This window comes from Betta splendens, chromosome 17 (genome assembly GCF_900634795.4).
Source record: "Betta splendens chromosome 17, fBetSpl5.4, whole genome shotgun sequence".
Taxonomy (NCBI): domain Eukaryota; kingdom Metazoa; phylum Chordata; class Actinopteri; order Anabantiformes; family Osphronemidae; genus Betta; species Betta splendens.
In genome coordinates this window covers 12,023,785-12,051,382 of record NC_040897.2, presented here as the reverse complement: position 1 = coordinate 12,051,382, position 27,598 = coordinate 12,023,785, and the positions used below count along the sequence as shown (strand labels likewise).

Below are 27,598 nucleotides of genomic sequence, written 5' to 3'. Positions count from 1 at the left end.
TATTATCGTGTATTTGAACATGTTTGCCATTTTTATACCCAATATCATTAAATATCTGACTACAGCGTTCAAACACAAAAGCAGCCGCAGAAGACATGCTGAGTTTAGCATTATTGATTTATTTCACTATGTCTTATATCACAAAGAAGGGTCTTTAAAAATGCAGACTAGATTTCTGTATATAAACTGTACACAAAAAGCAAGGCACTATACACTCAGATCATCAAGCTGCTGTCTCTCTTCTCTCAGTGAGTCAGAGTCGCGTCAGCAGTTGAACACAGTCAAGCAACGCGTTACCTTCAGCGTCCGTACGTCAACTACGCTCCTCAGACACCACAGGATGTTTTTTACATAGATACAAAATCACAAACTCGCCTACACACGTTACAAAAAAATAAACATTATACACACAAACATTATATACAGTCGCACACACATACGTACACAACTACAGCATGGCACTCTGACTCCAAGCATCCTGGTTTTCATCCACAGGTCCATGAGTGGCGGCTCCAAATCCACACAAACACCAGGTATGAACCAAAGCCAGGGGTTTTTATCTCACAGCTTGAATTTAGTTATGCAATGACAAAGTTGAGTAAAGTGTAACTATAAGCAAGGCGAGTGCACCACCAGTCCCATTGTGTAGGTTTTCTTCAGATTCAAGCGCCACGTCCTCAGATGTCCTCTAAAATATACAAACAACCTTGCATCGTCTCCCTCGCATTTGTCCACTCTTTCACCGCTTCTTAAACCACATTCAACTAAAAACCATTCAAAACAGTCCTTTGGCTTTCTTTAGGTTCACTTGCTTCCACCCTGGCAGACTTTCGTACTCCTCTCGCGTCATTTCCAAAGCTTTCTGCAACAGGAACAACAGACACAAACAATCATGAGGCCAGTTGACTTAACGTTGAGCAAAAGGAGGAGAGACGTACCTTCAGTAGTGGAATAAACAGGATATAAACACACACGGCGCCTTTCTAAAATTATCTGGAATTCATCACTTACATTTTCTTTTCCCTGGGTGGATTTTAATTCAAACCATATTAAAATATACATAAATAGCTCTATTAAATTATAACTATAAACATTAATGCATTAACAACATGTTGATTGTGCTCTTGGGCCTGGACTCCGAGCATCATCATAGACTTTGCATGCATTTATTGCAGTGTGTTGCTGCCTCCATTTTGTGCTTGGTGCAGACGCTGAGACTGTGTCGTGTTGCTGGTGGTAACTCAGAGGTGTGTTTGTCTGAACTAAGGGGAAAAAAGAGTGTTGGTAAGAGGAAGAGTAGCAGCGGCAGAGAGACGGGAGCCTGTGGGAGAAGACACCTTTTTTTAAACAAGAGGAGGGTAAGTCAGGCTGCACATTATCACATATGTTCAATTTTGTAAACCCTCAGTTTATATTAGAATCAAATAGAATTTAAAATCTCTCTTATTTAAAGACTGTCATGTAACTACATACAGGAAGCTGTCCAATTTTTCCATTTAGGACTTTGTTCTTCAGCATGAGCAGCCTCTGACTTTGGTTCACTGGGTTTATATATTGTCTGTGGTAAATGTTTTGTGACTGAAGCTGCGCGACAGGCTGCAGCGCCTAACGCAGCCATCGCCTTCATCTCTTTAACGGTAGAGCTGCAGCCGAGCATGAAACCGTCCTCCTCATCCAGCAGTGACAGCAGTGAATCAGAGAAACCGAAGGAGTGAAACACAGAGCTGACATGCGTGAGAGAAGAGCAGGTCATCAGTGGTGAAGGGTCACGAGTGGCTCTTCTTACCTGAGTTCACCTACAACTTTGTCTGTAAAGTGAGAGTTAGATGAAGTTAGGATGATGATGATGACATCATGATGCGCTGCTGTGACTGGGTACCCAGCTCTGTGCAGTGCCGCTCGTCCGGCTCACTGACCTCAAAGTCCTGGTCGCACAGGTAGATTTCCAGCCGGAGCGGGTCCACTCCCTCGGGGAGCGGCCGGGTCTGCAGCTGGGCCAGAGGGAAGGTGTTCTGACAGAGTCGGGCTAAGACGTCCTCCACCAGGATGATCTGATTGCACACCTCAGCCTCCTGCAGCCGGACGACTCAGTGAGCACACTGGTGATTGCCCAGCGTGATGCCGGCATGCGTTACTCACCCTCTCTGTGATCTCAGCCACATCCTCTCTGTGCTCCCAGCTGGGAAACATGTTGGTGAAGGTGAGCGGCTCCAGACCGGCGTGGATCAGGTACGACTTCTGAGGCTTCTTCTCGTTCTTCTCTGCGCGTTAAGATCAGCACCACGTTTCAGACCTAACAAGCAGCCGCTGAGGACTTCCTCTAATGACCCCTCCCTTCTCTCACCTTTGCAATAGTGCAGCACTGTCTCCATGGCACACTTCCTGTCTGCATCCCAGCGGATACGAGCGGAGCCGGTGCTCTCGCTGTCCTGAGGCCACCAGCCTTGCCACAGGTAAACCTCGTGGAAATTGTCCACCAGGAACAAAGCTATGGAGAAGCGAGATGCAACGAAACTTGTGAAACAAAGTCCGAACTCTAGATTCATGTGCGTCAGTTTCTCCCAGGTCTGAGTGTGCGTTTGTGAGCAGAATCACACCAGGTTGTGGCGCGTCGTACAGGTCTTCCTGCAGGAACGGCAGTGAGCTCACGAGGTCTGGAGCTCTGGACGGATGGAAATACTCAGTTGCCACAAACTCTCCAGATGTGCTGCCCAGCTGGAAGAGTCGTGGAGTGAAGTTGAATTTACCTGGATCTGAAAAGTGAAAAGCGAATGTGAAGCGCATCGTCCACGCATTGGTCAGTCTGAGGCTAATGATCAGAGATCGTTTGTACCCTGCAGCATGCAGTCGTAGGCCTTCCTGTCTTTTCTGCCCAGTGCCTCCCAGAATCCCGGAGGCTCCACGCCCTCGTCACACTCATGGATTGCCACTTTGCTGCTGCTGTGGAGACCCGCCTCCAGGGGGCAGCTGGAAGCAGAAAGAAACTGAATTCAACAAATGCAAAACTATTTGCGTGAAGTGGATTATTCGTGCAGTACAAAATATTCCGTTTCTCCCTTTTCTACAACTCACAGCTCTTTGATCTTGAGCGCGGCAGTGGTGCCCACGCTGCGGGTGTGTAGCTGCGTCTTGCAGCCGTGCCACAGGTAGATGATGGCCTTGTTGATGTTGAGCAGGATCATGGAGGCTCTGGAGCGCAGGCTGCTGCAGTGACACGCCACCTCCAGCAGGTGGCCCTCCGCCGGCACCTCACCTCGCACACAGTACAGACGCCACTCACCTGGAGAACCAGAGGGAGGGTGCAGTAATGCATGAGTGATGCACTGCTAGCGTTCAGCTGTCTTCTCAGCGTGTGAGTAAAGTTTTTGGTTTGACTGGTTGAATGTCGGCACCTGTGCTCGGAATTCATGATGCAATTCTAACTAGTAGATGAAGACACTAAGTTCAAATAGTTACTCTGGGTGTTCTCTTCCTCCTCCTCTCTCTTGCCAGCGTGGATGATCATCCCTCCGTTGAAGCACTGCAGGAAACACGGAGGCTCCTTCCCCTGCTGCACCTGAACCTGAAGCACAGATACAACCGGACAGAGGATTACAAGATATCCACATGTTCATTTAAAAAAATCAGTGAATGAAAGAAGACGATTAAAGTCACGAGGCTGAGTGGATCTATTAAAAGCTAGTGTACGGTGCTCAGAATAGCTTTGCGTATATATGACTGGTCTCCTGTACCTGTGCTCCTCTCTCCTCATCCAGCTCCACCGTCATCAGAGCTGACGTCCCCTTCTCACTAACAGTGGAGTGTCGGCCCTGCCAGAAGAAATAGCAGCATTTCTCCTTTCCCGGCCCACTGCTCCTCACGTCAGGGTTCTGCCTACGGCCCACTGAAAGACCGTGAATTAGCCCACCAGGTCAACTTGAATACTGCACTGCTGTATTATTGGTACATCTAGTCCCACAGTGACCAACCTGATGTGCTGACCATGTGCTTCCACTTGACCACATAGGCATCTCCCTCATGGAACTGGCCGATGCTCTGGCGTGGGAGGCGGCTGTAGTCGAACTCAAGGATGTGCCACACGTCCACCGACACTGTGCTGATCTCCTGAGTCCTCATGTGGTCCTCAGTCTCCACCGGGCCGTAGCCGCGGCCCACGTTTACCCCGTCCAGAATGGTGGAAATGGACGAATGGAGCACGGGAAGCATCAGGGTCACATCATAAGGCCGACAGTCCCGTCCAGGGGCCTCCTGAAGGGAAAAAGCCAGCGGAGTCAGATATCGATCAAATACAGAGGCTGGTGTGTGAAAACTACTACTGGCGTCATAACAGAGATAGAAATAAGAAACAGATGCAAATATTATTATCCCATCATTTGCACCTTCTGCTCAGGTACGAGCTCGCAGCTTTCCTTAGGTGTCGGCGACTTGGCCTCGGTCCAGTCTATAAATTTCTCCTTGAACAGGATCGTCTCATTGTGCTCTGTCAGCCTGCCAAATATGGCCCAGTCCGGGCGGCCCAGGCCCTTCCTGCAGCAGGTCATACACACACAGTCAGGAAAAAGGGTGACATGCGATCATTTTAGTTGCTCTATGCTTTACACAGACATGGACATTCAGGATTTTGGGGGTAAACTGTGCTTGTAATCGCACCTCGGTATGAGAGCGTTGCAGCCTCCGGGGTCCAGCGGGTTGATGTCACAGCAGGTGTAGTCAAAGGTGCCGTTCCAGAGGTGTTTGGCCAGCTGGAAGGCCACCTTCCTCTGGGCCAGAACCACCTCCTTGCCGTGCCACACGTACACCTCGCTGCCAAAGTCGAACACCAACACCTGCAGCAGACACACAGTGCAGCTGAAACAAATGCATAGAAATGCAGTAGAACAAGCTCTGCAGCAGCCTGGCTCTGCTCAACCCATTTTATCATGTCCTAGTAGAGCACAGATGGGCGTAGGAGGTCACATCATAGCACCTGCTGTTGCCAAGCAACCATTCTAAGCCAGCTCACCACAAGGTGGCCCTCAAACAAAATTCTTTCAATATTCAAAACTCGGCGGCTGAAAGGAAAAGTCTGTCTGTTACTGTTTCTTAGTTACATATCAGGAGACCGATCACATACTGGCTCACTGACCTCTCTGGACGTCAGGAGGGAGGTGCGAGGAATCTTCCCCCACTCATCATCATCAGGAACCAGTTTGTCATCCACCAGTCTGAAGATGCAGTTGGTTTCCACAATGGCATTCTCAAAGTGCTCGTCCTCCTCTGGTGAACCGGCAGCTACAAACACACAGTGACACGTTGTCGTACTAAGTAAGCTCAGGGAGAGAACGGCCTAAAGCTAGCATTCACTTACACTGGTAAGCCATCTGGCCTCCAAGGATCGACCAGAACTGCAGAGAATCTGGACTCTGCGGGTTGACCCCTTCCTCGATGGTCTGTATGTGGTTGGCCCTGCAGCCCATGTCCTTCTTCGTCTGGATGAAGGTGGCCAAATCTATCGCCTACAGCCAAGACACAGCAGTGCGTGTTTTAGGAGACATTTTGAGCACAACATTCTAATAAAACGAGTAAACATGACTGGACCAGGAGGAGGAGTACAAACAAATGTTTATTACAAAGTGTCTAGACAGATCTCCTTTGGGCAAATGAAAGCGCTGCAGACGAACTAACAGATGGTCTCATAGACCAGTTTGTGCAAAAAATAAGATGAGGCAGAGTCATCAATTAATCATCCTTGTCCAGAAGCCAAATCACAGCAGCAGCCCTGGTGCTAGACAACACGGGCACAGACTGTGGTGACACAGCTCCAGCAGTCACCTTAGCCTTCTCTATGACGTTGGAGAACTCTCCCATCCAGACGAAGCAGTGCTCTGGAGTGACCAGCAGGAAACTGTCCCCGCTGTTCAGGGAAGATGCTCGTGGCTCCACTAATCGGGTCTGAACGTGGCGGCGACCTGAAAGCAATGACGTCAACCTCATTGCAAACAGTTTTTGTGGATTTTGATTCAAACAGACAAGCTTACAACTTTGAGGCAAGGGTAAAATACAGAAGTTGGGAGCTTTACCTTTGATTTGCATCAGCATGAGGTTTTTGTAGGGCACAGCGCTGTTGTTGGACATCTGCTCCGAGATGTTGACGCTGCGCAGACTCACACTGCTGAAGTTTTCTTTACTGGCCAAACCTGCCAACGCGGCCTCAGAGTACTCTGATGTTTTATTTGCTGGAATGAAAGTAATAGACATTTTACACAAGCAAAGACCTCCAGGGACGAGGAAATAACACAAATGCTTCATTAATTTTTGATCAGCCAGGTTCATTTGCAAACACAGTCACTCCAATTAGCACAGTTGACACAATTAACAGTGAGGTGAAGATGGCTCAGTTCTGGTTGATAATGATTCCACGTCTCCACCCTTGCATCACTGCACTCACTCTTCTCCGCCTTCATTCTCTTGCTTTCCAGTTGTGCCACGTTGAGTCTCTGCTCAGTGTACTCATGCCTGATGTCCCCCCTGGCTGCCAGCATCTTCAGGGGGTTTTTGGACGCCTGGACGTTCCTGGACGGGCGCACTGACCTCTTGTGCTGCACCATGGCTGAAGTCAGCCTAGTGAAAAAGAAACGCAAACTCTGCCATTAATGCATGACTCAAGCCCCACACAGTATGCAGCTGCCTCTACAGGCATCGTCAGGGGATTTTTCCATTTCCTCACCTGGGTCCCTGAGAACCAAAGATGGCGTCAAAGTCCTCGCTGATCTCGATCCTGGTGGGCATTCGCGGAAATTCAGCAACGCGCCTGTAAAACTTGGAGAAGAGCTCGTCGTCTAGCTTCATCACTTCCTTCACTGCCTTCTCTGTCACTGTTAGGGTGGTTTCCTGCAGACCTGCCACTGAACAGTAAAGAAACACGAAACATACAGAACGTATTACAATAAGCACAAGAAAAACAAGGCAAGCAGTGAAAAACTAGAAAAAACAACAAATTAATAGGATCCTACCTTTGCTATTTAGACGTCCCAGGAAGTTTTCCAACTTGTCAAGTTTCTTATCTGATTCCATCTCAGGTCTGGCCTCAATTTCTAGAAATTAAACAATTCAAACAATGGAATAAATATTTAAGATTAAAATGGTCTGTCAATGAAAAACACTGTTGAGCGAAACAGCAGAAAGCGTTTTCAAATCTACTCAGGTTTAAAGCCTGGCTGTGGTGAACAGCGCTAAGCCCCCGTCTCCCAGCGGTCGCCCAGGACGTTCACATCTGTCTCACCCTCTTGTGGCTTGCTGACAGCAGGCGTGCCGCTCTTGAGTTTGGTGGAGACTGGTGACAGGATGGGACTGATAACAGAGGCAGAGGCAGCCAGACCTGTGGACATCAGTGGAAAAGACTTTGAAGCTCTCGCTGTTCCTTCACATTTCAGTATGGAGTATATTTTAGCTATAATGCTATGCTAAAAGTTGTGCGCTGACCTTTCTTGACCATACGGGCAGCAACCGTGTACTGGGTGGAGTCGTTGGCTGCTCCTTGGCCTTTTGTCTTCCAAGCATCCTCACGAGTTGAAATCATTTGCTTCCTCTCCTCAATGGTCATCTGGGCATCAATCTCCCCTCCCATGTTCTACACACGAGAGGGATTAATACAAAAAAGCACATTAGTCCTATAAAGTGCTATATGCGAATCAATAAACTCAGGATAATGTTGACTGTTAATGCTCTTGTAACTTGTTAAAAGCTGCACACACAGCGTTGTTATATCATCCTGTTAGTGGTCCGTTTCCTTTCCAGCAATAATTAATGTGGTCCTCGTGTCTAGTCAAGCGGATAAAAAAGGATTTGATGCATTTGAGCGCGCCAAGTGCATGTCATTCCTGATATATATAACTTACAGCAGTCTGCAGTAAGAGTTGTGACTTTACACTAAATGGTGCTCATGCTGATGTAACCATGTCACCAACAGCTCAGAACTTCACACAAGTTGCTGAGTCCAGCACATGCAGCCGCCTCCAGCCTCTCAGGCGCGTGTCCTTACCTGACTGTGATGCTCTATATACTGACACTTTTGGCCGAGGGAGAGAGGAGGAGAATAGGTGGAAGAGAAGACAGGTTCCTGGAAGATGTAGAGATGGCGATAGGAGGAGGAGGGAGAACATGGAAAGGAAACAATGGTGATGCAGAAAAGGGAGGATAAAGGAGAGATGCAAGGGCCGGTCCGAGTCTATGGCCACAAACTGGGACAGCTACGACTCGCCTTCGTTAACGTTCAGCCAGAGCTGATCCATAGCCTCATATTAACTTACAGAATAAACACACATGCGCAGTTGACAGACAGTACATATCAGTGGGTTATTGCTTCTTAAAGAGATTATAAAAAACCTTTTAAACAACTACAGCAAACAAATAAAATAGGAAATAAATATGTTAATGTTAGTAATAAAGCAGTAAACTCCAACAGCCAGTTGCTTGAGTTGTATAGATTATCGGTGCAGTAAAAGCACGAAGGTGCATTACTGTATGTGGTACTGTCTCTGTGTGTTGCTGCTTCCTCCAATTGGCTAAAAAGCCTTTCAAAACGCATTCATCCATTGGTTAAAAACAAACAATCATCTTACTCAATTAACTTAATAAAACTTGAGTCACTCCAAAAATAATCTCATTTTGCTTATTTGATTTATACTGTAGGGAGTGAACACACTACACTGTGTCTTCTTCTTCCGCTGGACTCCATATCAAACCTACTGTATTGAAGATGAACTCCATCATAAGGTTTGACTGTGAACGAGGCGACAAACCCAAAATATTGCATGTAAATTTGGACATTTAACCAGATTAAGGTTCAGCTTTCTTTGAACAACTTAATGCCTCTTCAAGTCAGAAAAGATTGGAGGAGCCCCAGCGTTGGCCACGTCCCATGACCGTCCCAATGCGTTAGCGTGAGCAGCGTCTCAGGCTGCCAGCGAGAAGCGCCCAAAAGATTCACCAGAAGCAACACAGGCCCAGACATCACCCACACCACGCTGAGATTGGACAACTCGGGTCCCAAGCAAAGCGGATTGGCTCAGGGTCGGGGAGCGGCTGCCAGCGGGTCTTACCCACAGCTGCTCAGACACACACACAGCAGCGTAGTCCTGAACGACCACCCCTTCCGCCTGAGGGGTTAAAAACAGGGGAAGTGCTTGGTCAGAGGGAGGGGGAGACGACCATTGTTGCTTTAATGGTTTTAGGGGTGAGGCTGCCTGCAGGATTACCATCCAGGGCTTGAGCAGGCCGTTGTGCCCTACAGAATACTAATGTGAAGTAGATGAGCTGAAGGATAAAGAGCTCTGAAGCTTCAACTCAGGGTTTCTTTTAGTTTATGAATTCAAGTCTAGTGACGGTTTAATTTGATGCTTTAATTTTTGTCAAATAAGCTTTTAAAGCATCAGCTCCTATGGGTGAAGTAAAAGTTCCCCTGAAGCTAAACTGGAGGAGGTTGTTACCTCCCGCCTGCTAATGTTTACAGGGCTGGACGCAGCACTGATCTGAACCTCTGGACTAAAGAGGGAAAGTGGAAGGAACACTTAGCAAAAACAGCAGGAGACGGGCATGGAAACCGGGAAAGATGGGGCATTTATGCTATTTAATATTAACAACTTATAATAAAAAGATATAAAATAATGGAGTGACAGACTGCACTAACAATGTCATTTAGTAGACACACAGTATGTGAGTTGTCGTGTGTAGACTGACCTTCTTATGGCAGCTCTGCTCTGTCTCCAGCAGCTGAGCCGACTCGGTGGACGCCACTTTAACCACTTCCTGTTTCTTGTTGATCCTGTTCCTCCAGTCTTCCTCACCACTCTTCTTCAGCAGCGCCACTCTGAAACGAGACGCGCTCACTTTTAATCACAACTTTTTTCACCATCCCTGTTTGTCTGTCAGCTCCGTCCTGATAGTTTGTTTCAAATCTTACACCGTGATCTAATTTGGGAGCTTAGACGTCACGTCACAGACCACAATCTAATAAAAGTTGCTTTCTGTAGTCTTTCTATTGAGGTCTTATGAGATAAAAATCCTCCCAGTGTGAAAAACCAGGTCAGTTACTACTTCGGGTCAGATTCTACTCCAGTGCTTCACTGTGGACAGAGCAGAAATGAGGGTACGAAGAGGAATCTGCAAAACCTTGACTGCACAGCTCTCTGTGGGCTGAGAGAAGGACACTCAACGATGCTAAAACGAAGCTGCTTCACCTCTAAGTGTGTGTACTGCAAAGCTAAACAAGCACGGGAGGAAGGACGGTCAGGCTTTTTCCTGAATCTGTCAACCTCTGCAAATTCTCATTAGCGATGCAGGTATAAATCTCTGCCAGCGACAGATCAGTGTGGACCTCTCAGTTTTCGTCTCGTCAGGGTCTGGACACTGACTACAGGCTCCTGGAACATCCTTTAGGTTTTAAAGGAAACACTGTGCTGATCTTCGGCCACCACTCACCTCTCCTTGATGGACATCTGTTTGGAGGACATGCCGTCAGACAGCCGGTCTCCAGAGCCTGCGGGAGAGAGCAGATCTCCAGAATGGACACTGTCCTCGATGTGGTCCAGGGGCAGGGACTGCGACTTGACCAGGGCCTGAGGGAAGGACTGAGGTTTGGGCGGTGGCTGAGGAGCCACTGGGGGCTTGGGCTGAAGCTCCGAGCTCGCCTGCTGGGGGTAAGGCTTAGGGACAGACTGGATGAATCCCTGAGGTTTGACGTGGGTTTGCGGGGAGTGGGTGAAAGGCTTCGGATAAGTCGGCGGGGGCTGGGAGTAGGGCTGGGGATGGATGTAGGGCGGAGGTCTGGGCTGTGAGGAGTGAAGCTCCTGAGTGACAGGCTTGGGCAGCGTTTGGGGAGGCTGAACAGCGGCTTGATGCTGATGCTGCTGTTGGTTGTTTGACACGTGAGACACTGTCCTGGATGACACCTTAGCTATCAGTGGTCTCAGGGGTGCAGGATGATCTGGCCAGTCTGAAAAAAGCACAAAGAATGTAGATATGGAGCTCATACCATAAATGCACCATGCACATCAATATGCTGTAAGCGGCAGGTGAAGTGAATGCAATGAATCATGAGTGTACATCAGTGTCATGATACCACAGCGTGACAGACTGACTTTAGTTCTGCTCTATCAATGCCGAAGTAAACATCCTGCAGACAAGGCGTCCATTGTGTCCTTCCTGTCCTCTACCTGCTCCATGTTAGTGCTGGCCAATTGTTCTGCACCCTCTCACAGAGCGCCTTCATCTCTTCATCTACTGTTTGTGTGCACACATGGGAGAAGACCACCCCTGGACACATTCTGCTTGAGCACATAAAAACCAGGTCAGGCCCATTATGCTGTGGAGTGGACACGACTGACCCACAGGCATGATTTGGTGCAAAGGGACCACAGCCTATAAACACAGGCCGTGTCAGAGAGCGCCCACAGCCTGATGTAAAAGAAATCACTGGCTGTCAAACCACATGTCAGGAAAGGGCTTCTGCTTCCTAGACAAAGGAGGCCACGAGGCAAATGAATGAACAAATATGCTAATTAGGCACAGCCTCAGACATCTCTCTCTCCATCACACAGACACACAGTATCGTCGGCCTAATCAAATCCCCCAGCCGGGGAAAGTGTGTGCGTGCAGATGGAGAACAGAAATCATGCGTGGGTGCACGCGGTACAAGACAATGAGAATAATGAGCACAGCTCCTTCCCTGGACATCCACCTCTCTCCTCCTGTCTCTTTTATACACGTCCCTTTTCTCTTTAGCTCATTGTTGGGTCCTCCTACCTGAGACGCCTGCCTGGCTCCGGTCGCCGCTCCTCTCCTGTTCCTGTGTGGAGGAGCTTTGAGCTGCTACAGCTTCTCTCAGGTAGCCTCCTCTCCCTCTTCCTCCTCCCTCTGCTCTATCTCTGCTCTCCTGGGAGCCTCCGTCTGTGGCTCTCCAGCCGGGCCGTGGCTGGGACTCGCCCCTCCAGAGTGGGGGCTCGGCAGAGGGCTGAGGCTGAGGCTGAGGCTGGGGCTGAGGCTGGGGATGCTGCTGCTGCTGCTGCTGCTGCTGCCGCTGCCTGCCTTCCTGCTCCCTGTCGGGGGAGCGCCTACTGCTGCCGCCTCGGTTCTCTTCTCTGGCTCCTCCCTGTCGTCTCCCCCTGTCCTCCTCCTCTCGCAGCTCCTCCGCCGCCTCCCCCTGCTGCCTGTGACCAGTGAAGGATGTGGCAGCAGGAGGAGCCCCCACTCTCTCTTGGCTCCTGGGGGGGAGGGGGGAGAAGTTGAGCTCGGGCTCAAGGTGGCCGGGGTCCCCACTCTGGGTCACAGAGAAGTACCTCAGCGCCCTCTCCTGGTGGCTGCCGGTGGTGCTGGAAGCTTGTTGTTGGGCAGGGATGTAGGGGATAGCTGTGGACCTCGTCTCTTGGCGAAAACCGTCATCGTTGCCAATGCTGCTGCTGCCTGGCGTCATGGTAACCGTGGTGACAGATGCGTGGGAAGTGACGGCTGCTACGGAGCGAACCACAGATGCTGACAGGGGTTCAAGCTTGATATCAGCACCGATTTTCACCTGGAGGAACAACAGGACTTGTGAGAAAAGTCAAGCCTTTAGAGACAGGGGGCAGTAACAAATTCAGTGCATCGCTGAAAGAAAAGGAGCACAGCGGTCGCTTGAAACTCAGGTTTCGACGAATCTGCAAAGCTGTACGGGAACTCATTCACAAAATGGCAGCAAGAAGCATAGGCACAACTGAGTCATTCTTATGACTATAACTTATGACTGAACTTTGTCATTCAGAAATGAGGCACTGGTTGTTTCTTTAAGAAATTATTATTTATCAAATGCCATTCCTCATCCAATAAATCATATTCCAAAAGTGTCAACGCTAGCATCTATTGCGTATTAGTGCTTCAGAAGGGAACGAGTGACATACAGAACAATGTGCAGCCAGTTCACAAGATGCTTTGCCTCCATGCACGAGATTTAGGCTTATGGTTTAAAGCCGTCTGCTGACCCTCACAGACCTTGTCCTTCCACAAACAGTATCAATGTCCAGATGATGTGGTTTCGGTGGACAGGAGGTTTGTGCTATTTACTTCATGCTAGGCAATGAACAAGCAGCGACTAGCTTTAACAATGGTACACACACCTTTATGAACATCATTAAGATCAGAAACCTACAGCAAGCATCCGCTGCCATATTTAAACCAGCCACTAGTGGGGTCCCCAGGATCAATCAGGATCAATACAACCAACGAGAAGCTCTGCACAGGCAGCAGGGTTCTTACATGGTTTCCCTTATTGCCCTCTAAGTCGCCGTTGCAAGCTGCTGCAGAGGATACAAGCTGCTCAGCTTCCTGTGTGGACACGAATGATCGACTATAATTGACAGCTGAGAACATGTTTACCTACAGTACCATGCTGTGAGAGATCACATTAACATTCCAGTACATACAGGGCAGCGGTAAATACTGGAATCGGTCATATGTGACATCTAGAGGCCACATTACTGAAAGGCAACAAAGAATGCACTGTGACCCGCGTCCTTTAGAGGCACCAGCTGTACTCTCAACTGTGTACAAAGTATTATGGGAAAGTAGTGCATGTCAAAACATTCACAGCACTAAGTGACCTGGAAGAAAATCACCTGCAGCTGCTGCAGTAGGGCCTCGTACTGAAGAAAGGATGCACATAATGCATTGCATATAGTGTTGTCAATACAGCTGAGCTAAATTGTGATTATATACAAATGTCTCAAAATAACATCTTCTGCCGTAAAGTTATTATTTGTAACTACTATCACTAGGTGGGGTTAGGGGTTGCTTCTCATATTAGCACTGTTGTTGCATAAACGTGTAGGGAAACGTATTCATCTCCAGTACCTTCTCCACCTCTCCCTGAGTGATGGGTTGGGTCTGAAAACGGGCGTTGGCCCTGCGCTGGCGGGTGTCTGCCCGGCTCCCCTCGCTGCTTTTCCCCGTGGGCTGAGCGAGGCGATTGAAAAGGGCCATCTTCTCAGACAAGCTAAGGGCGGACAGGTCGGGCTCGTCCGGGACAGGCGCCGGGCCGTCTCTCTCCACCCCATTGCTGGGCGAGTGAGCAGGATGCTGGTGTTCCTGGGGATCCTTCTCCTTGTCTTGGCCTGTTGAGCCCAGCTGGGAGGAGGCTTGGATGCTGAGAGAACAGAAGCACAGAGGATGGAACCCTGCTACACACCTCCGGTATGTCTTAAATGAGCTATGCACTTGCAGAGACAATGATGTAAGGCCTGTGCTGTTTACAGGTTTCAGGGCAGTCTCCCGTCAGTGTGCTAAGCCAAACCTGGCTTGTTAAACATGCTGCATGATGCTTAGACACATCGAAGACTTTAACTGGCTCAACCCTAACCTCTGCACACTTCATTACTGACATCTATGACCTGAACGTAAGAAACAGTCCAGGAAAGAAAATGCTCGCAAACTGGGCAATGGAAAAAAGCGAATGAGTTATTGTGTAAACACCAGCTTCCTTGCCCTATAAGGTGCACACAGACAGCAAAGAAGCAGCACACGGGGGGACAGAAATAACAGGGTAAAGTGAGCCGGAGCTGTGGCACATTCACTACCTCCCTCTCCCGGCTCTGCAGAAGGAGAGGGAGGCAGAGAATACAATGTCTCTGCACCACAGCCACAAAATTCAATACAGACGACAAGTTACGATCACGGGAGGATGTAAGTGTAAACAGCCCACGCGCTGACGTAAAGATGAAAACCCAGCCCAGCTGTACCTGATGCTGGTCACACTGGTGCTGACTACAGTGGGACTGGGAGCGCGAGGCTGAGTGGTGTGGACGCCCACTGACTGTGGCGACGTGGCAGGATCACTTAGAAGCGGAGAAAAAGGAGACGCACACAGAAAAAGGTGAAGAGGAGAGTGAAAACGAATTCACAGCCCGGAAGAAACACCACAGAAGAAGATCAGGCAGCACTGAGAGCATTATCCCCGTTGATACCTTGACGCGCTGACCACTTCCCTGTTGGTGACGGGCTGAGTGTGGGAGCGGTCCTGAACTCTCCTCAGACGCCTCTCTACTGCAGCGTTTCGAGAGCGGGGTTTGGGAACTCCCCCCTCTGATGTTCTTTCCAGCTCCTGCAACAGTTTGACAGGAAAACGTCCGCATTTAGGTTCAGAAAGGCTGCGAATGAATGAATGAATCAGCTTAATAAACACGTAATAGGCAATTTACCCTAAAGAGAGACCTCTTGGCAGCCACACTCATCTTGGCTCTCTCATCAAGCTTCTCTTCATCTACTAAAAAATAATGAAAGAATTATGAAAGAAATTTCTCACAATTGTACACGTGTTATATTGCGCAATAAAACAGACTGACTCACTTTCTCCATCCTGAAGCTGTGATGGGCTTAGCCGAGACCTGCACCAAACATGTATTTGATCTAGCATTAGCATTTAGACTAGATTGAGGAGCAGAGAAGCAACGAGAGCACGCAAGATATTACCATCAACGAAACGCCGACCTCGAGCCATGAAGTGAACACGGCCGAGCATGTTCTTGAGGAGCAGAAGGTCCTCTCGTACCTGTCAGACTCCAGACGCTCCGCAGAGGTGATGGGCTGGGTCCTGAACCTCTCCGACACGCGGGTCTCTCCTGGAGTGATGTATCGCCGGGGCCTCCGGGCGCTCCTGTCCTGGTCCCCTCCGGCGGGCTCCACCTCCGCCGCTGGAAGATCGACTTTGGTGGGCTCACTTTTGAAGCGGCAGGTCGATTTCGATGGATTTGCGAAGACAGCAAAATAGGAAAGAATGGTTGGTGTGGTTTTAACCGACTACCAGGAACTGCACTCATATCTGAAAACGTATTGCCACACAATAAAAAGGTGAAGCGCCTTTAAATGAAATCCATGCAGCTGCAAACGGACCAGAGGATCAATTGCAACGTATATTACCATGCACCAGTAAGCGATGGTGAAACACTTCAGTAAACATTGCAATACTTCGTCACTCATTTCATGCCACTGATCACCATTGCTTCGGTTCAGCTCACTAATAGAGTTAGACAGTACTGTGGTGGTGCAACACAGAGGCCATGCCATGGGACCTACAACTCAGGCTTCCGGTTAGCGTTCTCCAAATACGAGTGCCGCAGCTGTGCCACGGACACCCTGGTGTCCAGCGCGCCCATGTCCCCGTTGGCCATGAGCGATGGAGGGAGGGCCCTGCTCGTGTCTCTGCTGGCCGCTGCCCTGTCCACGTGATATATGGCAGAATGTTTGCTCAAACCTATGTCTGACATGGAGCGGGTCCGTGTCTTTGCTTTGGGCCCTCTGCTCGTCTCCACGCTCCTGTGTGGGGCCTGAGGGAGGGAGGAGCCCTTGTCGAGGTAGACGGCTGAGTCCAACCTTTGCTCGGATGAACCTTGTTGTCTCTGTGGCTCGAACCGATCGTCCGGTCGGGGCTCTCGCTGTTTATGGGACTCTGGTCTGTGGGGCTCATGTTCCTGCTGTTTCTCGGGGTCTTGTGTCTGTCTTGGGTGGTCAGACTGATCTTGCTGGAGAAACTGAGCACCATTTTGTCTCCTTCTGGCTTCATACTGAGGCTCCTCCGGCTGAACTTTGGACTCTTGATGATACACAGGCTCTGAGAATTGATGCTGTCTGGGCTGCTGTTGTACAGATGCAAAGCTCGGCTTCGTAGAGGTAAATATCCTCTCATCTCGGCTGTCATGACTCACAACAGGTTCCTTCCCCCTTTCTCTGATCCTTTCCACAGTTCTCTCTCTCCCTCTCTCCCTCCTTCTCTCCCTCTGTCTCTCTGGATCCCAGTCTTCCTCCTCTCGACTCGTCCTCCTACGTTCTGGACTACAGGTTTGCAAATCCACGTCTTCATGCCGTCCTCTGTGAACGTCGTCCACGCTCATTTCTCTTCGACGAATCTCTGAGGGCAAAACTGCTTTCCTGCTCTTCAGTAAGCCTTCCGTCTGTGCCTCCTCCTTTAGCGCCTGCCTGGCCTCCATTCTCGCCTCTCTGTGGGCAGCATACATTTGGTCGGCACTCATTCTCCTTCGTGGTTGCACCTCAGGGGGTCCAGGAAGTTTGGTGGTGTGTACCGGGACATTGTTCTGATTTTCTAACGTAGGGCCAGCGTGTTGAGGCTCATGGGTGGAGGGAGTGTGGGCCGTGTGGCTGTGGGCAGCTTGGCGGCTTGGACTGGGCTGAGGCTGTGGAACCGACCTTTGCTGGGGGGGTTCTGGGCGCGGTGCTGTGTACTGAGCAGCGAGTCGCCTGTTAGACTGGTGCCGGTCGGGACTACAGCCAGGGGGCCTCTGGACAGTTTCATCCCTGGACAATCGATCCCTTACTCGGATTCTTAAGGAAAGGAATGAATAAGTGACACTGAGTTTCAGTTCATTCAAACATCTATGTTATTCTGGCAGCTCATACAAGACGTAATCCACAGAACCTGGACCAGTGTTTTCCTCCGTGGGACACTAACACTTCTGACCCCTGGCAGTCAAAGGCTGCTTTAATCTCATTGTGGAGCACTAAGCCAGGCATAATTGACAGGCCTCTGCTTTATCTGACATGTAAGACTTAAACAGAGTGTACACACTAATGAGCACGCAATAACAGTAGCTAGTAAAGGAGCAAGTAAGGCTCCAACAGAGGTCAGTGGTGGTGGATCCCGCTGGACACTCACACTAGCTAAACAGTGATCAGACTGTCCCTTCGTGGGAGCTGTGTTGTAATATGTTTTTCTGGGTAACCTTTCTAGCACAAACCACAGCAGGTGATTAAGACAAGGCAAACTCTCAACAGGGATCGGGTGGTTATGGGGGTCTTACGCAATGACATTGTAACTTTCATTTGACAAGGGCCAAGAGGCCAGAATCTGAGGAGTGATGGTGTGAATGAGGCACTGAGAGCTAAGTCACTGGGTCTGAACCTGACTAATGTTGTCACCCCATCAAGTCTGGTTCACTAACGCCACTCAACTGCTCAAGAGACCCAGGCCACACACAGTCACACTAATTTAACAGGAGTACAGTAGCTGCAGGGGAGAAAACTACAAATCTAACTCATGACTTTAGTAAACATGTTTAGTGAACTATGCTCATACTGTAGGGCATTGCTCTGAGAGACTAACAGAAAAACTGAAACGAATAAATGCCACCATAACTTAAATGCACTGACTACTCTAATGCTTAACCTTTGTTTGTTTTGCTGCATTTACAACAAATGAAAAAGAAGCTGAAATAAATCTTGGCATGAATAAATGTTAAGTTGTAGGTTTTAGTTCATAATGAGAATTTGTCACATTACAGTAATACCGAACTTCAATAAAATCCATGAATGTTGAAAACATGTTAAATGTGAGGCTGTGACACCAGTTAATAGACGTTTTATGAATCAAATACAATGGCCTTTTAATGCTGGAACTATTGGAATGGGTTAGCAGCACGCCCACCAAGGACAGGTGTTAAAGCACTGGTACTGTATCAAGTTTCACTGACTTCTTTGTTTCGATGTTCTAATAAACACTCTTATTCAATACATTTCTGAGTAAACAGATGAAATGCACAAAAGTTCTGCCTGCTTGGCAAAAGATTCTGAAGAAATATTCAAAAGGGAACCATGACCAGTGCTTCGTGTACCCGGTGGATGAAGGATGTTTGATATGTCTTCACACTGCCGCTATCTCGAGGGGGACGGTACCTTGAAGGCCGGCTGAAGTCTGTGTCTGTCGGACTCTCTGAGTCTGTGTTCAGAGACCAGGCACTCTTTGAACGCACAGCCAAGCTACAGGACGACGACAGGTTCAGTCCCTTGGGGAAATGTCTCACCAATGTTTCAACAATCAAGGCAAAGTGATTTGCACTAATTAGCTGAATCATCATCATCAATCAGAAAGGTCTTCCCACGCAGCAGACCAGTGTATATTAGATTTCGACCCTATAGTCTCAACCCTTCTCAGATTACATTTCTGTGAAACTATTGCTTTCCATTCAGTCTAAAACGTCAGCGTAAAACTCACCCCTGCCTGTTGAGGATGCTCTGGGCCTGCTGCTCTATGAACAGATCCCCAGGTGAGATGCCATAGCGCGTTGAGGGCAGGGAGGCCCGGCGGGCGGTGCGAGGAGAGCTGGGCACTGCTGCTATGCTGTAGTCCCTGGAGGAAGAACTTGGCTCCTGGTGGGCAGGGACATGGTGGTAGTGATGGTGCTGTTGGGGCTGGGTCGGATGCTGTTCCTGGCTTCTGGTTCTCTGCTCTTGAGCCCCTCCACGTCTGTAGTTCTCCATGTTCATCGCTCTTTCTCGCTCCGAAAATATGGCCGACCTTTCGTGGGTGGGGTGAGGGGCTTGTGTGGCGTGTGGAGGGGCTTGCGTACTGTGGGCAGGACTGGAGGTGGAAACAGTAGCAGGGTCCGGGTGAGTCCTCATGTAAACCCTGCCCACGCCAGAGCGGTAGGGCACTCTGGCTTCCTGTCCGCGTTCGTCCACTTCCTGCTTGCCTTTGTCCCGCCTGGCGGCCACATGTTGGTCGGGTGCGTCGGGGTCTCGGCGAGAACGGTACCGGGGGGTGTAGTCGATGTCTGTCTCCTGATCCAGGAGGATGCCATAGCGCTCTGACAGCTGGCGGCGGCGCTCTGCTTTGTAGCGGGCGATGCGCTCAGCTTTGGAGCTGAGGCTGGAGCTGTCTGTGGGGCCAGATGTGGGCGTGGAGGAGGTGGATAACGTCACCGGGTCAACGTACACCAACAGCGGCTCTGTTCGGCTACTGCCAACACCACCTTTGGCCTGAGGTGACCTGTCTGGAGATGACACCTGCTTCTGAGCTGCCTCCAGATCTTCTCGACTGTAGCGCTTCACTGTGATAAACAAACGCTCTATTAGGCCAATAAGATTCATAACCTTAGGCCAAAAAAAGCAGCATCATGTGCAACGCTTGCTTTGCACTGTGCGGTGCTTACCCATCACACAGGGTGCACAAGGGTCAGAGGCGCGGGTGTACCGTGGTGGATCTTCTTCCAACATTCTGTTTGCTACCAAGCCACTGGGCACCAGGGCGGGAGGAGCATCATTTTCAATGCCCTCCAGGCGCCGGGCTATCCTCTCCTTCCTGTCAAAAAGAGGCAGAGAATGAAATTGTTTAATGGCAGATGTGATGAAATGAAAACAAAGTTTATTTGACCATGAAGATACCTGTTCATGCCCAAATCGTTTGTCACGGATCCCTCAAAGTATTTCTTCAACTCTGAAACTGATAGAGACAGAAACACAAATTTAACATCGCACAAATCAAAAGTATTTTAATTGTGAGTGCTTAGAATTAACACAAACCTTTGGGAAGGGCACTCAGTAGTTTGGCATCTGTGTCTGAAACACTCTTGACCAACTTGGTCTTGTAACTCTGAAAACTGATGGAGAATAGAAAACCCCAAATCAGCTAAGGGGATCAAATGCATTGATTACTATTAAAAGGACTATATCCCTATGCCTAATAAAAATCCATCTGTAATAAAAACATGCTAAGCGTTGACACTAAAAGCAAATCTTTCATCTCATTCAGAAAACCCGTGGGTGCACATAAAGAGGTGTTGGCAGGTAAAGGTGAAGCTTTGCTGGGGTCACTTCCTACCACATCCAGATTAAGAACTAGGTCAAGTCCTGACTCTCCTCGAAATAGAAACAGTGGAGGTAATGTTATTACATGTCAGCACTAGAGGCTGTCTTTCTCATTTTTGATTCATCCAGATAGGCAACGGTTTCCAGCACAGCTTACGGCACATATTCAGATACTGTACAGCGTGTTTGTCTCCCACGGCTGGAGCTCCACTGGTGAACAATCAGAGGAAACCTGATAAATAATTATAAATAATTATATAATAATTATAATTATAATTATAAACCTAAAGAAACCTCAGGTGCATGGTTATCCTTATGAGGCATTAAACCCCTAAAACCACGCAAACAGAAAATGTCTAAGGATAAGCTGTTCCAGGCATCTCTGGATTTCAGTGCTCATTGTACACAATAGGCTAAGGAATCCTTACATGTCTGCATCACAACAATGTAAAACGAGAGGAATGTAAAGGCTCTTAGGAAAGTGTGTGCAGTTTCAGCGGCTTGACGTTTCAACGTTAATCTACAGAAAATTCCATGTGCTACTGTATCATTCGTGCCCATTCTTTCCTTCTCACCTCAAGGATTCTGTTGGAAAGGAGGCTGAGCTGCAGAGCTTGGTGGGAGCTGTGGATTAAAAAGAGAAGAAAGGACAAATAAGTAAGAATCATGAGCGCGATCACCTTGACCTCTACGTGAGGACACAGCGGCGTCTGTATAGAACACAACTGTGCATAATGCAGCTGTTCATTCATTTCCTGCAGCATAAAGACACAGAGAAGAATTCATTTGACGTTTTTAGAAAACTAAGGTGCAGTTTAATCTGGACCTTGTGTGCGTCATTTCTCTAAATTAAAGCACAGTGTTGATAAGAGTCCTATCCAGCTGTCCAGTCAAAGCTCTCCTTCTCTTAGAGTAAACACACGACTAAACTTCCAGCGTCTCTGAGTCACTTGTCAAAAAAAAGGTTACTCAGAAAGTTCCCAGCTGACACTCGACACTCTCACACTCGCGTCACTGTAACAGCAGCCTGTTGTAAAGTTGTATCCCAGTTTAGGAGACAGATCGTGTTACTGCTCCAGACGCTACCCAAGACTGTGTCGCAAGATGGTGGGACGGTGCTGGCAGGACAGGGAGTGTGTTTGTGGGAAGGTGTACGGAAACATGGAGTTCAGGGCGTCAGTGAGGAAACCGAAGGTCACGTTGGGTCACAAATGAGAGCTTAGAATTTTACAGCCTGTGGGAATGATGTGGATCCGTGTGCATTATCTCTGTCTCCTGTGATAGAAAGCCCCCTTGTAAAGAAGCCAGTCCGGCTTCCTTGGAAACGCCTTCAGGTTGTCAACAAAACAAGCAGCAAAAGGCTCAACGCTGCCAGAGAGCAGCTTAGGCGGCTGCCGGTCCCAAAGTGAGCGTGGTTAGGGGAGCTATTTGCTATAAATATTCAGAGGTACAAAATAGATCTCCTGGGTGAGCCGGCCCTTGTCTGCTCTCCAATCTGTGTGGAAAGGTTGCCGTTATCCACCTCAGCAGGCAGATGTACCCTGGCAGCGCTATAAAGCGGGTTTCTCGTGGCGTAAGCACAGAGTAGGTACTGTACAGGAAAGAAGCTTGGACAGAAAATGCCCTGTATCACTAGCAAAACACAGAATTAGTTCAATTCCAACCGTAGAAATAGTGAAGACAGCACCCAAACTCTCATTTAGCTAAACTCCATTAAACAAGTCCTTCACGCGGGCTACCACACAGCTTTAGATGCATTCTAGTGGGCCAAGCAGGTCCCTCTACAGTCAGACGGAGCCTTCCCCTTCTACAGGCCTTACCTTGGCCACAGGGCTGCACATGGTTCACGGGGCAACTAGAGATCCATGGGTTTCGAAACATGTTTAAAGGAGGAGAACACGCGCAGCTAGAGCCAGAGATGGAGGCGAGGGCTGTTAGCGACCAGCAGACAGGAAGGGATGAAGGTGGTGACACCACGACACTCACACACACACACACACACACGGACGAGCTTCCCAGCGAACCCCAGCAGTGGCTGTCACACTGTGTGTGCGTCAGTGTGTGTGTGTGTGAGCTGGGAGAGAGACAACACAGCAGGGTGTTAAGGCTGCTCAGAGCCCTAATCAGATTACAAGCAGAAATTAGCCATGATGATAAAACGCTCAAACGGGATTGGAGGAGCGTCCCAGCAGGACTGTAGAGGGAGGCACGGGGTCCGAGGCTACTGGAACTTACCGAATCCATCATGAAGATGGGCAGCTGCCTTGTTATTATTATGATTAGGATGCCTCCACCATGGCTCTGTGACACACTATAATACCAAAAGATAGACATGACTGATGCAAGTGTTAAATCATAGTGGCTGGAGGTCTCATCTATAGTACGTAAGTATGACCCCTCTCAAGTCATCACATCTTCCAGAAATGAGTATACTTATGGTATTATATTGGTATAATACAAAGTCAGAGCAGCCTGGACTTCATACTGTGACATCATCATCCATCAGCATCTTTGACCGTGTCGCTCTCTGATCCTTCAGGTGAAATATAAACTTGCAAAGACAAACTGTTCATTCTATAATAATTTATCTTCCAACGTAGTTTCTCTCTTAACCCTGGAGCTGTGACACGAGCTGCCCCAAAACTGACCTAGCGTTACAAAGGATCGCAATCAAGGACGAAAAGGACTTAGATTGGCCCGATGTCATGGGCTGTCACATGGGTGATGAAGATCAAGAGATCCAATCTATCCAGAAACCTCTCATTCAACATTGTATGTGTGATTTTCCATCCCTGCGAGCGAGTTGCTGCGCTGCAGATGTAACCTGCTGATAAAAGCCCGTCTTCAGTTCTCCTCGTCCACGTCTGGGCTCCTCGTCTTAGTCCTGCACCCGCACCCGCTCACTCACCTTCCTTGTGTAATGCCTTTCCTCACCCTTTCACACACACGCTCTCCCCCACCTTCTCTCCCAGCAGACGCCCCTAATAAGGCAACGTGTGTTGTGAGTGGCTGCCTGAGCAGAGGTCACTGTCAGGCAGCGGCCTGTTTACCAGGCCACCGGCTCCACGCCTGCTCTGCCTCGCTTTCTTCCCCACTCCTTCCCTTCGCTCCTCTGGATTTCACCCGCTTGCCGTCCACGTCATCTGCTCACATCTTGTCCCTCCTCCTCATTCCTGTCATCTCCCCCTCATTCCTCACCTCCTCCCCTTTCTCCTCTTCTCGTTCCTGCTTTTCTTTTTTATTATTGTCTATTGACTTCTTCACGTGCTTCTCCATTACACTCACTATCTCCCTGTTTACGCCTCCTTTCAACACGTGCTTTTTCATGTTGTTGCGTATGGAATCCCGTATTATAACAAATTAGTCATTTCGAGCTCAAGTACTAATCTAAGTTGTGTATTAGGATTATTTGTGAGCCCACATAAGGATTGTCAGGGTGTATCAGTATGTAGAACCATGAGTTCCAGCAGCCATGCTGATGACACAAGGCTTCATCTCACCTTTACTAACACCCTCATTGCCTATAGGATCAACCTTGCATGCCCTTTTCCTTGGAAGACTACACTACCCATCATCCCTCAGAGCTCACCTTTAATTTGTGTTACCTAAGGGCGCATCAGACAGATGTATCTAATAAAGTGAGGGACCAGATTTGACATTACATACATATAACTTGAGATGCTTTTTATGTCAGCTTGAACAATGTACCAATGCACAGCAGGGCCTGTTGAAAGCATATGTAGAAGCATGTTTACACAAGTATCTTTCACACACACAAGTGATGTGGTGTAGGCAGAACCTGAGCAACCTCCATCTTTCCTTCCTCGTTCAGCACTTTCTCTGGCATCCCCCTCCTCAGGTACAAATCTCTACTGGCTGACAGTCGGCACACATGTGCCTGCTCTGCTCTTATATGGATATCGATGAGCAGAGGCCGGTGCTGAGAAGAAACACTTTTTACACAGAACAGGGTGAGAGCGAAGGCTTAGGATTTAAAGCCAGACATGTTTAGTTAAGAAACAGGACGTCCCCCAGCCTGCATCTACTGACCAGGTAGTAACAGGATCATTGTAATCTAGTCAGAAGAAATGTTTAGCAACAAAACAAATGTGCCCAATGAAAGTTAATTCATCATTACAGTTCTTTTGTTTTTCTTTTTCAACAACCTTAAAATAACAATGTCATATGTAAACATTAGATTTATCTGCAGTGAGTAGACCCCTGTATTCTTATTATTTATAACACCAAACTGAGTGTATCTATTGCTACTATACATGTATATCTACATGTATAGATAGAGGCTAAAGCCAAACCCAGCTATCGCTGGAGAAAGAGCAGGATTCACCCTGGACAGTTTACAAGAGAAAGTCACACACTGTTTAGCATGACTCATGACGCTCAGATGTTTGTAGCACCAAAGCAGAACTGGCTGGTTGAAGGTATATTCCAATAAATAAGCCAAAGTTGCTCAGTACAACTCAGTTTTCTAGGTTTGTCAACAACTGGACAGGTCCACGGGTTTTTTAGTTGGTCCAAACTATAAGCTGCATGTGAACACAGCTGTGCGATATCACACACCTCTATTTGGGAGACATGTGCAAGTCTGTATTCTTTATATCTAGATGAACAGAATCCAGTGGCAGACGGTCAAATATGTGGCTGGACAGTAAACCTGTCGTTCATTATGACGGTTGCAACAGGTGCTGAACCACTGAGCAAATGTCGAAAGGAGTGACACGCGCTCACACACACACACATGCCATAAAAACAAAACTGGGGAGAAATGACACCTGTCCGGCGCTGGAACAACACACCAGCACGACATACAAGCAACCGATCAGCCGTGCACACATACCACCGTGCAGCCATAATCCGCAGCCTGGCATGTGAATACCCATGTGGTTACATGAGACAGCACAAAGCAGCAGCAGTGATAGTGAACGCTGAACCCAGACGATGATCAGTGACACTGAATGACTTTCAGAGTCTTTACAGGATATTTATTTCGTTTATAGTAGTAAGAAATAAATGATAATTAAAGCATGTGGATGTTACTGTAGCACTAAAACGTGCTATTGTGCTAGTTGCAATTCATTTAAAATATACCTTAAAATCAGCATTAGTCAGTTTTACCAATTAAGAGGTGATCTGCTGATAATATTATAATAATGTCATGCCATGCATTAGAATAAATAACAAGAATAATAAATACTCACAATGTTTGCACTCCAGTAACACACAGGTAGAGACTCTTCACGGGTGAAGACCCTTAATCCTTAAAGTAGAGTTAAAGGATATGAAAACACCAATCAAAGGGTCTCAGTAGTTCCTTATTCAGACCAAAGTAGATGCTGAGGAGGCAGGAGAAGCAGGTGTGAGCAGGTAAACCCAAACACAGGATCCAAAGTTCTTCACCGTGAAGCAGGTCCAACCGCAGGGGCCGGTAAATATAGCCTGGTACTTTCCCACTAGCTCTGCTGCACGGGGCCAAATAAATCAGTCCAGGAACAGCCAGCAACCGGAGCAGGGAGAGGGAGCGAGGACGAGAGGCAGCGGGGTGAAGGCCAGAGGCGGCGTTGAAAGGAGGGGAGAGGCTTAGAGGCAACACACGGCGCAGGCTCCTAGAGCGAGAGCTTCTCCAAATCACTCCAAATGTGAAACATCCGCTGTCCAGGACCAGCGCTGGGGCTCTGGTCTGAGTACGTTTGGACTGACACAGCGCTGTTTCCAAAGGGTTTGGGGAGAGCGGACCAAAATCGGCATGGTAACCTCATCCCACAGCAACCATGTATGGGCTGAGGAGAGCGGCCTCAATTGAGGGGCATCTGCCATAAATAGCCAGCAAGCGTCAGGCTCCGGGTGCAGGGCGATCGAATCAGCTGTTAAACCGACAATCCGGCAGCACAGCGCTTCCGTAGCACAACACAACGCTGCATCAGAATATATGCTTCACATTTACATCTGCTTTCATTCCAATGCAGATTTAATAACTAATGCATCCATTTGTGGCTGCATTTAAATTTGAGGCCCATTGTTCTGCAGACAATAGCAATGAGTGGCTTTTAAGCCAGGAGCTGACAGCTGTACTGCTGGATTTAAAGCCGGAGGCAAACAGTGGAGCCTGCGTCCACGGCGTCAGGCAACCGATGGTGATTTACGGCCTTTTGAACACAGCCCAAGCCTGAAGACTCACTGCAGGGCAGCTGTGAGACGCATCACGCTGCCGGGCCGCTCACCTACACAAACACGCCCGCGGTGCAGCGTAAACATTTAGGGAATGGTTATGCAAGTGTTGTTTCCAGGCTCCAAATATGGCGAAGGAATGCAAACAAACTATTCGGCCCCGCCCTCAAGAATACAGTCAACAGAAGGACATTCCTCGCTTATTATAAAAATAATGAACGGCACCGTTCTAACATAATTAAAGAATGTAAGAAAAGCTTGCATTTGAAAAGAGTTGTGTGTCATTTTAGTCATTGTGATATCACACAACATTTGCATGAGCATGCAATACTTGTTCATAAACGTATATCATGAATTATAAATATACTGTATATATAGTATTCCTGTCCTCTGGTGAAGAAGCGCTTGTTCTATTACTGTTTACTTGTTTTCTGTCTCCATCTTGTGGACTTGATCACAGTTACAGCCGCGGTCCTTAGGTTTCACAACAGAACTGTGCCTCTGAGTGGATAATATTTGTTATCTTAATGTAAAATGTGTTAATGACTATTGTTTATTGTTGTTGTGTGTTTCTTATAACAAATATGAAGTTCTTCTATCGTTGGGCTCGGCCCAGTCCAGGTCCTACGGTCCGGTCCGGACGCAGTGTGAGAAGTGGAGCAGAGGGAGTTCGTTTACTCACCGTTATGGAAAATGACAGCTGGGTCCAAAGATCAGAGTTCTGTTGGTTCATATGAGCGACAACTGGACTTTAAATCACCTCCTCTGACCGTTGAGACCGTTACGTTTAACTAGACAATGTAATACGTTAAAATCT

At 48.3% G+C, this 27,598-nt stretch overlaps 1 protein-coding gene across 14 annotated transcripts; it reads right to left on the bottom strand.

Moving 5' to 3' along the window:
• Positions 1-99: 99 nt before the first annotated feature.
• Positions 100-27,594, bottom strand: LOC114844504 (supervillin-like). 14 transcript variants are annotated; one of them, XM_055503553.1, is made up of 42 exons: positions 27,464-27,594; positions 25,815-25,949; positions 21,174-21,222; positions 20,314-20,390; positions 20,176-20,233; positions 19,944-20,092; positions 19,007-19,841; positions 18,688-18,771; positions 16,078-17,340; positions 15,554-15,721; positions 15,352-15,389; positions 15,204-15,268; positions 14,970-15,106; positions 14,745-14,840; positions 13,861-14,152; positions 13,267-13,335; positions 11,782-12,547; positions 10,459-10,972; positions 9,718-9,847; positions 9,081-9,137; positions 8,021-8,098; positions 7,462-7,609; positions 7,262-7,357; positions 6,993-7,073; positions 6,707-6,884; positions 6,428-6,600; positions 6,060-6,215; positions 5,812-5,948; positions 5,348-5,495; positions 5,126-5,271; positions 4,651-4,826; positions 4,380-4,527; positions 3,969-4,248; positions 3,732-3,883; positions 3,457-3,562; positions 3,073-3,280; positions 2,834-2,967; positions 2,598-2,753; positions 2,345-2,488; positions 2,140-2,261; positions 1,917-2,072; positions 100-862 (listed from the first exon to the last, which is right to left on the bottom strand). In XM_055503553.1, exons 5-42 carry the CDS (start codon positions 20,181-20,183, stop codon positions 776-778), a joined length of 7,881 nt encoding a protein of 2,626 aa, XP_055359528.1. In that variant the 5' UTR covers positions 20,184-20,233; positions 20,314-20,390; positions 21,174-21,222; positions 25,815-25,949; positions 27,464-27,594; the 3' UTR covers positions 100-775. The 14 variants fall into 14 exon arrangements, with proteins under 14 accessions (XP_055359528.1, XP_028987766.1, XP_028987765.1 ...); XM_029131933.2 differs by lacking the exons at positions 25,815-25,949; positions 27,464-27,594 and adding exons at positions 1,787-1,808; positions 22,419-22,657; XM_029131932.2 differs by lacking the exons at positions 25,815-25,949; positions 27,464-27,594 and adding an exon at positions 22,419-22,656 and having other exon boundaries at positions 11,782-12,239; positions 12,315-12,547.
• Positions 27,595-27,598: the final 4 nt, after the last annotated feature.

Bases quoted from the DNA above. Each gene is read 5' to 3' on its own strand.
- LOC114844504 (XM_029131928.2), bottom strand. From the start codon at position 22,479: ATGTTTCGAAACCCATGGATCTCTAGTTGCCCCGTGAACCATGTGCAG. The intron at 3,884-3,968 runs GTTGGTCACTGT...ACGGTCTTTCAG, and splicing joins GCACATGGTCAGCACATCAG to TGGGCCGTAGGCAGAACCCT. The intron at 2,968-3,072 runs GTGAGTTGTAGA...TTCTGCTTCCAG, and splicing joins GCGCTCAAGATCAAAGAGCT to CTGCCCCCTGGAGGCGGGTC.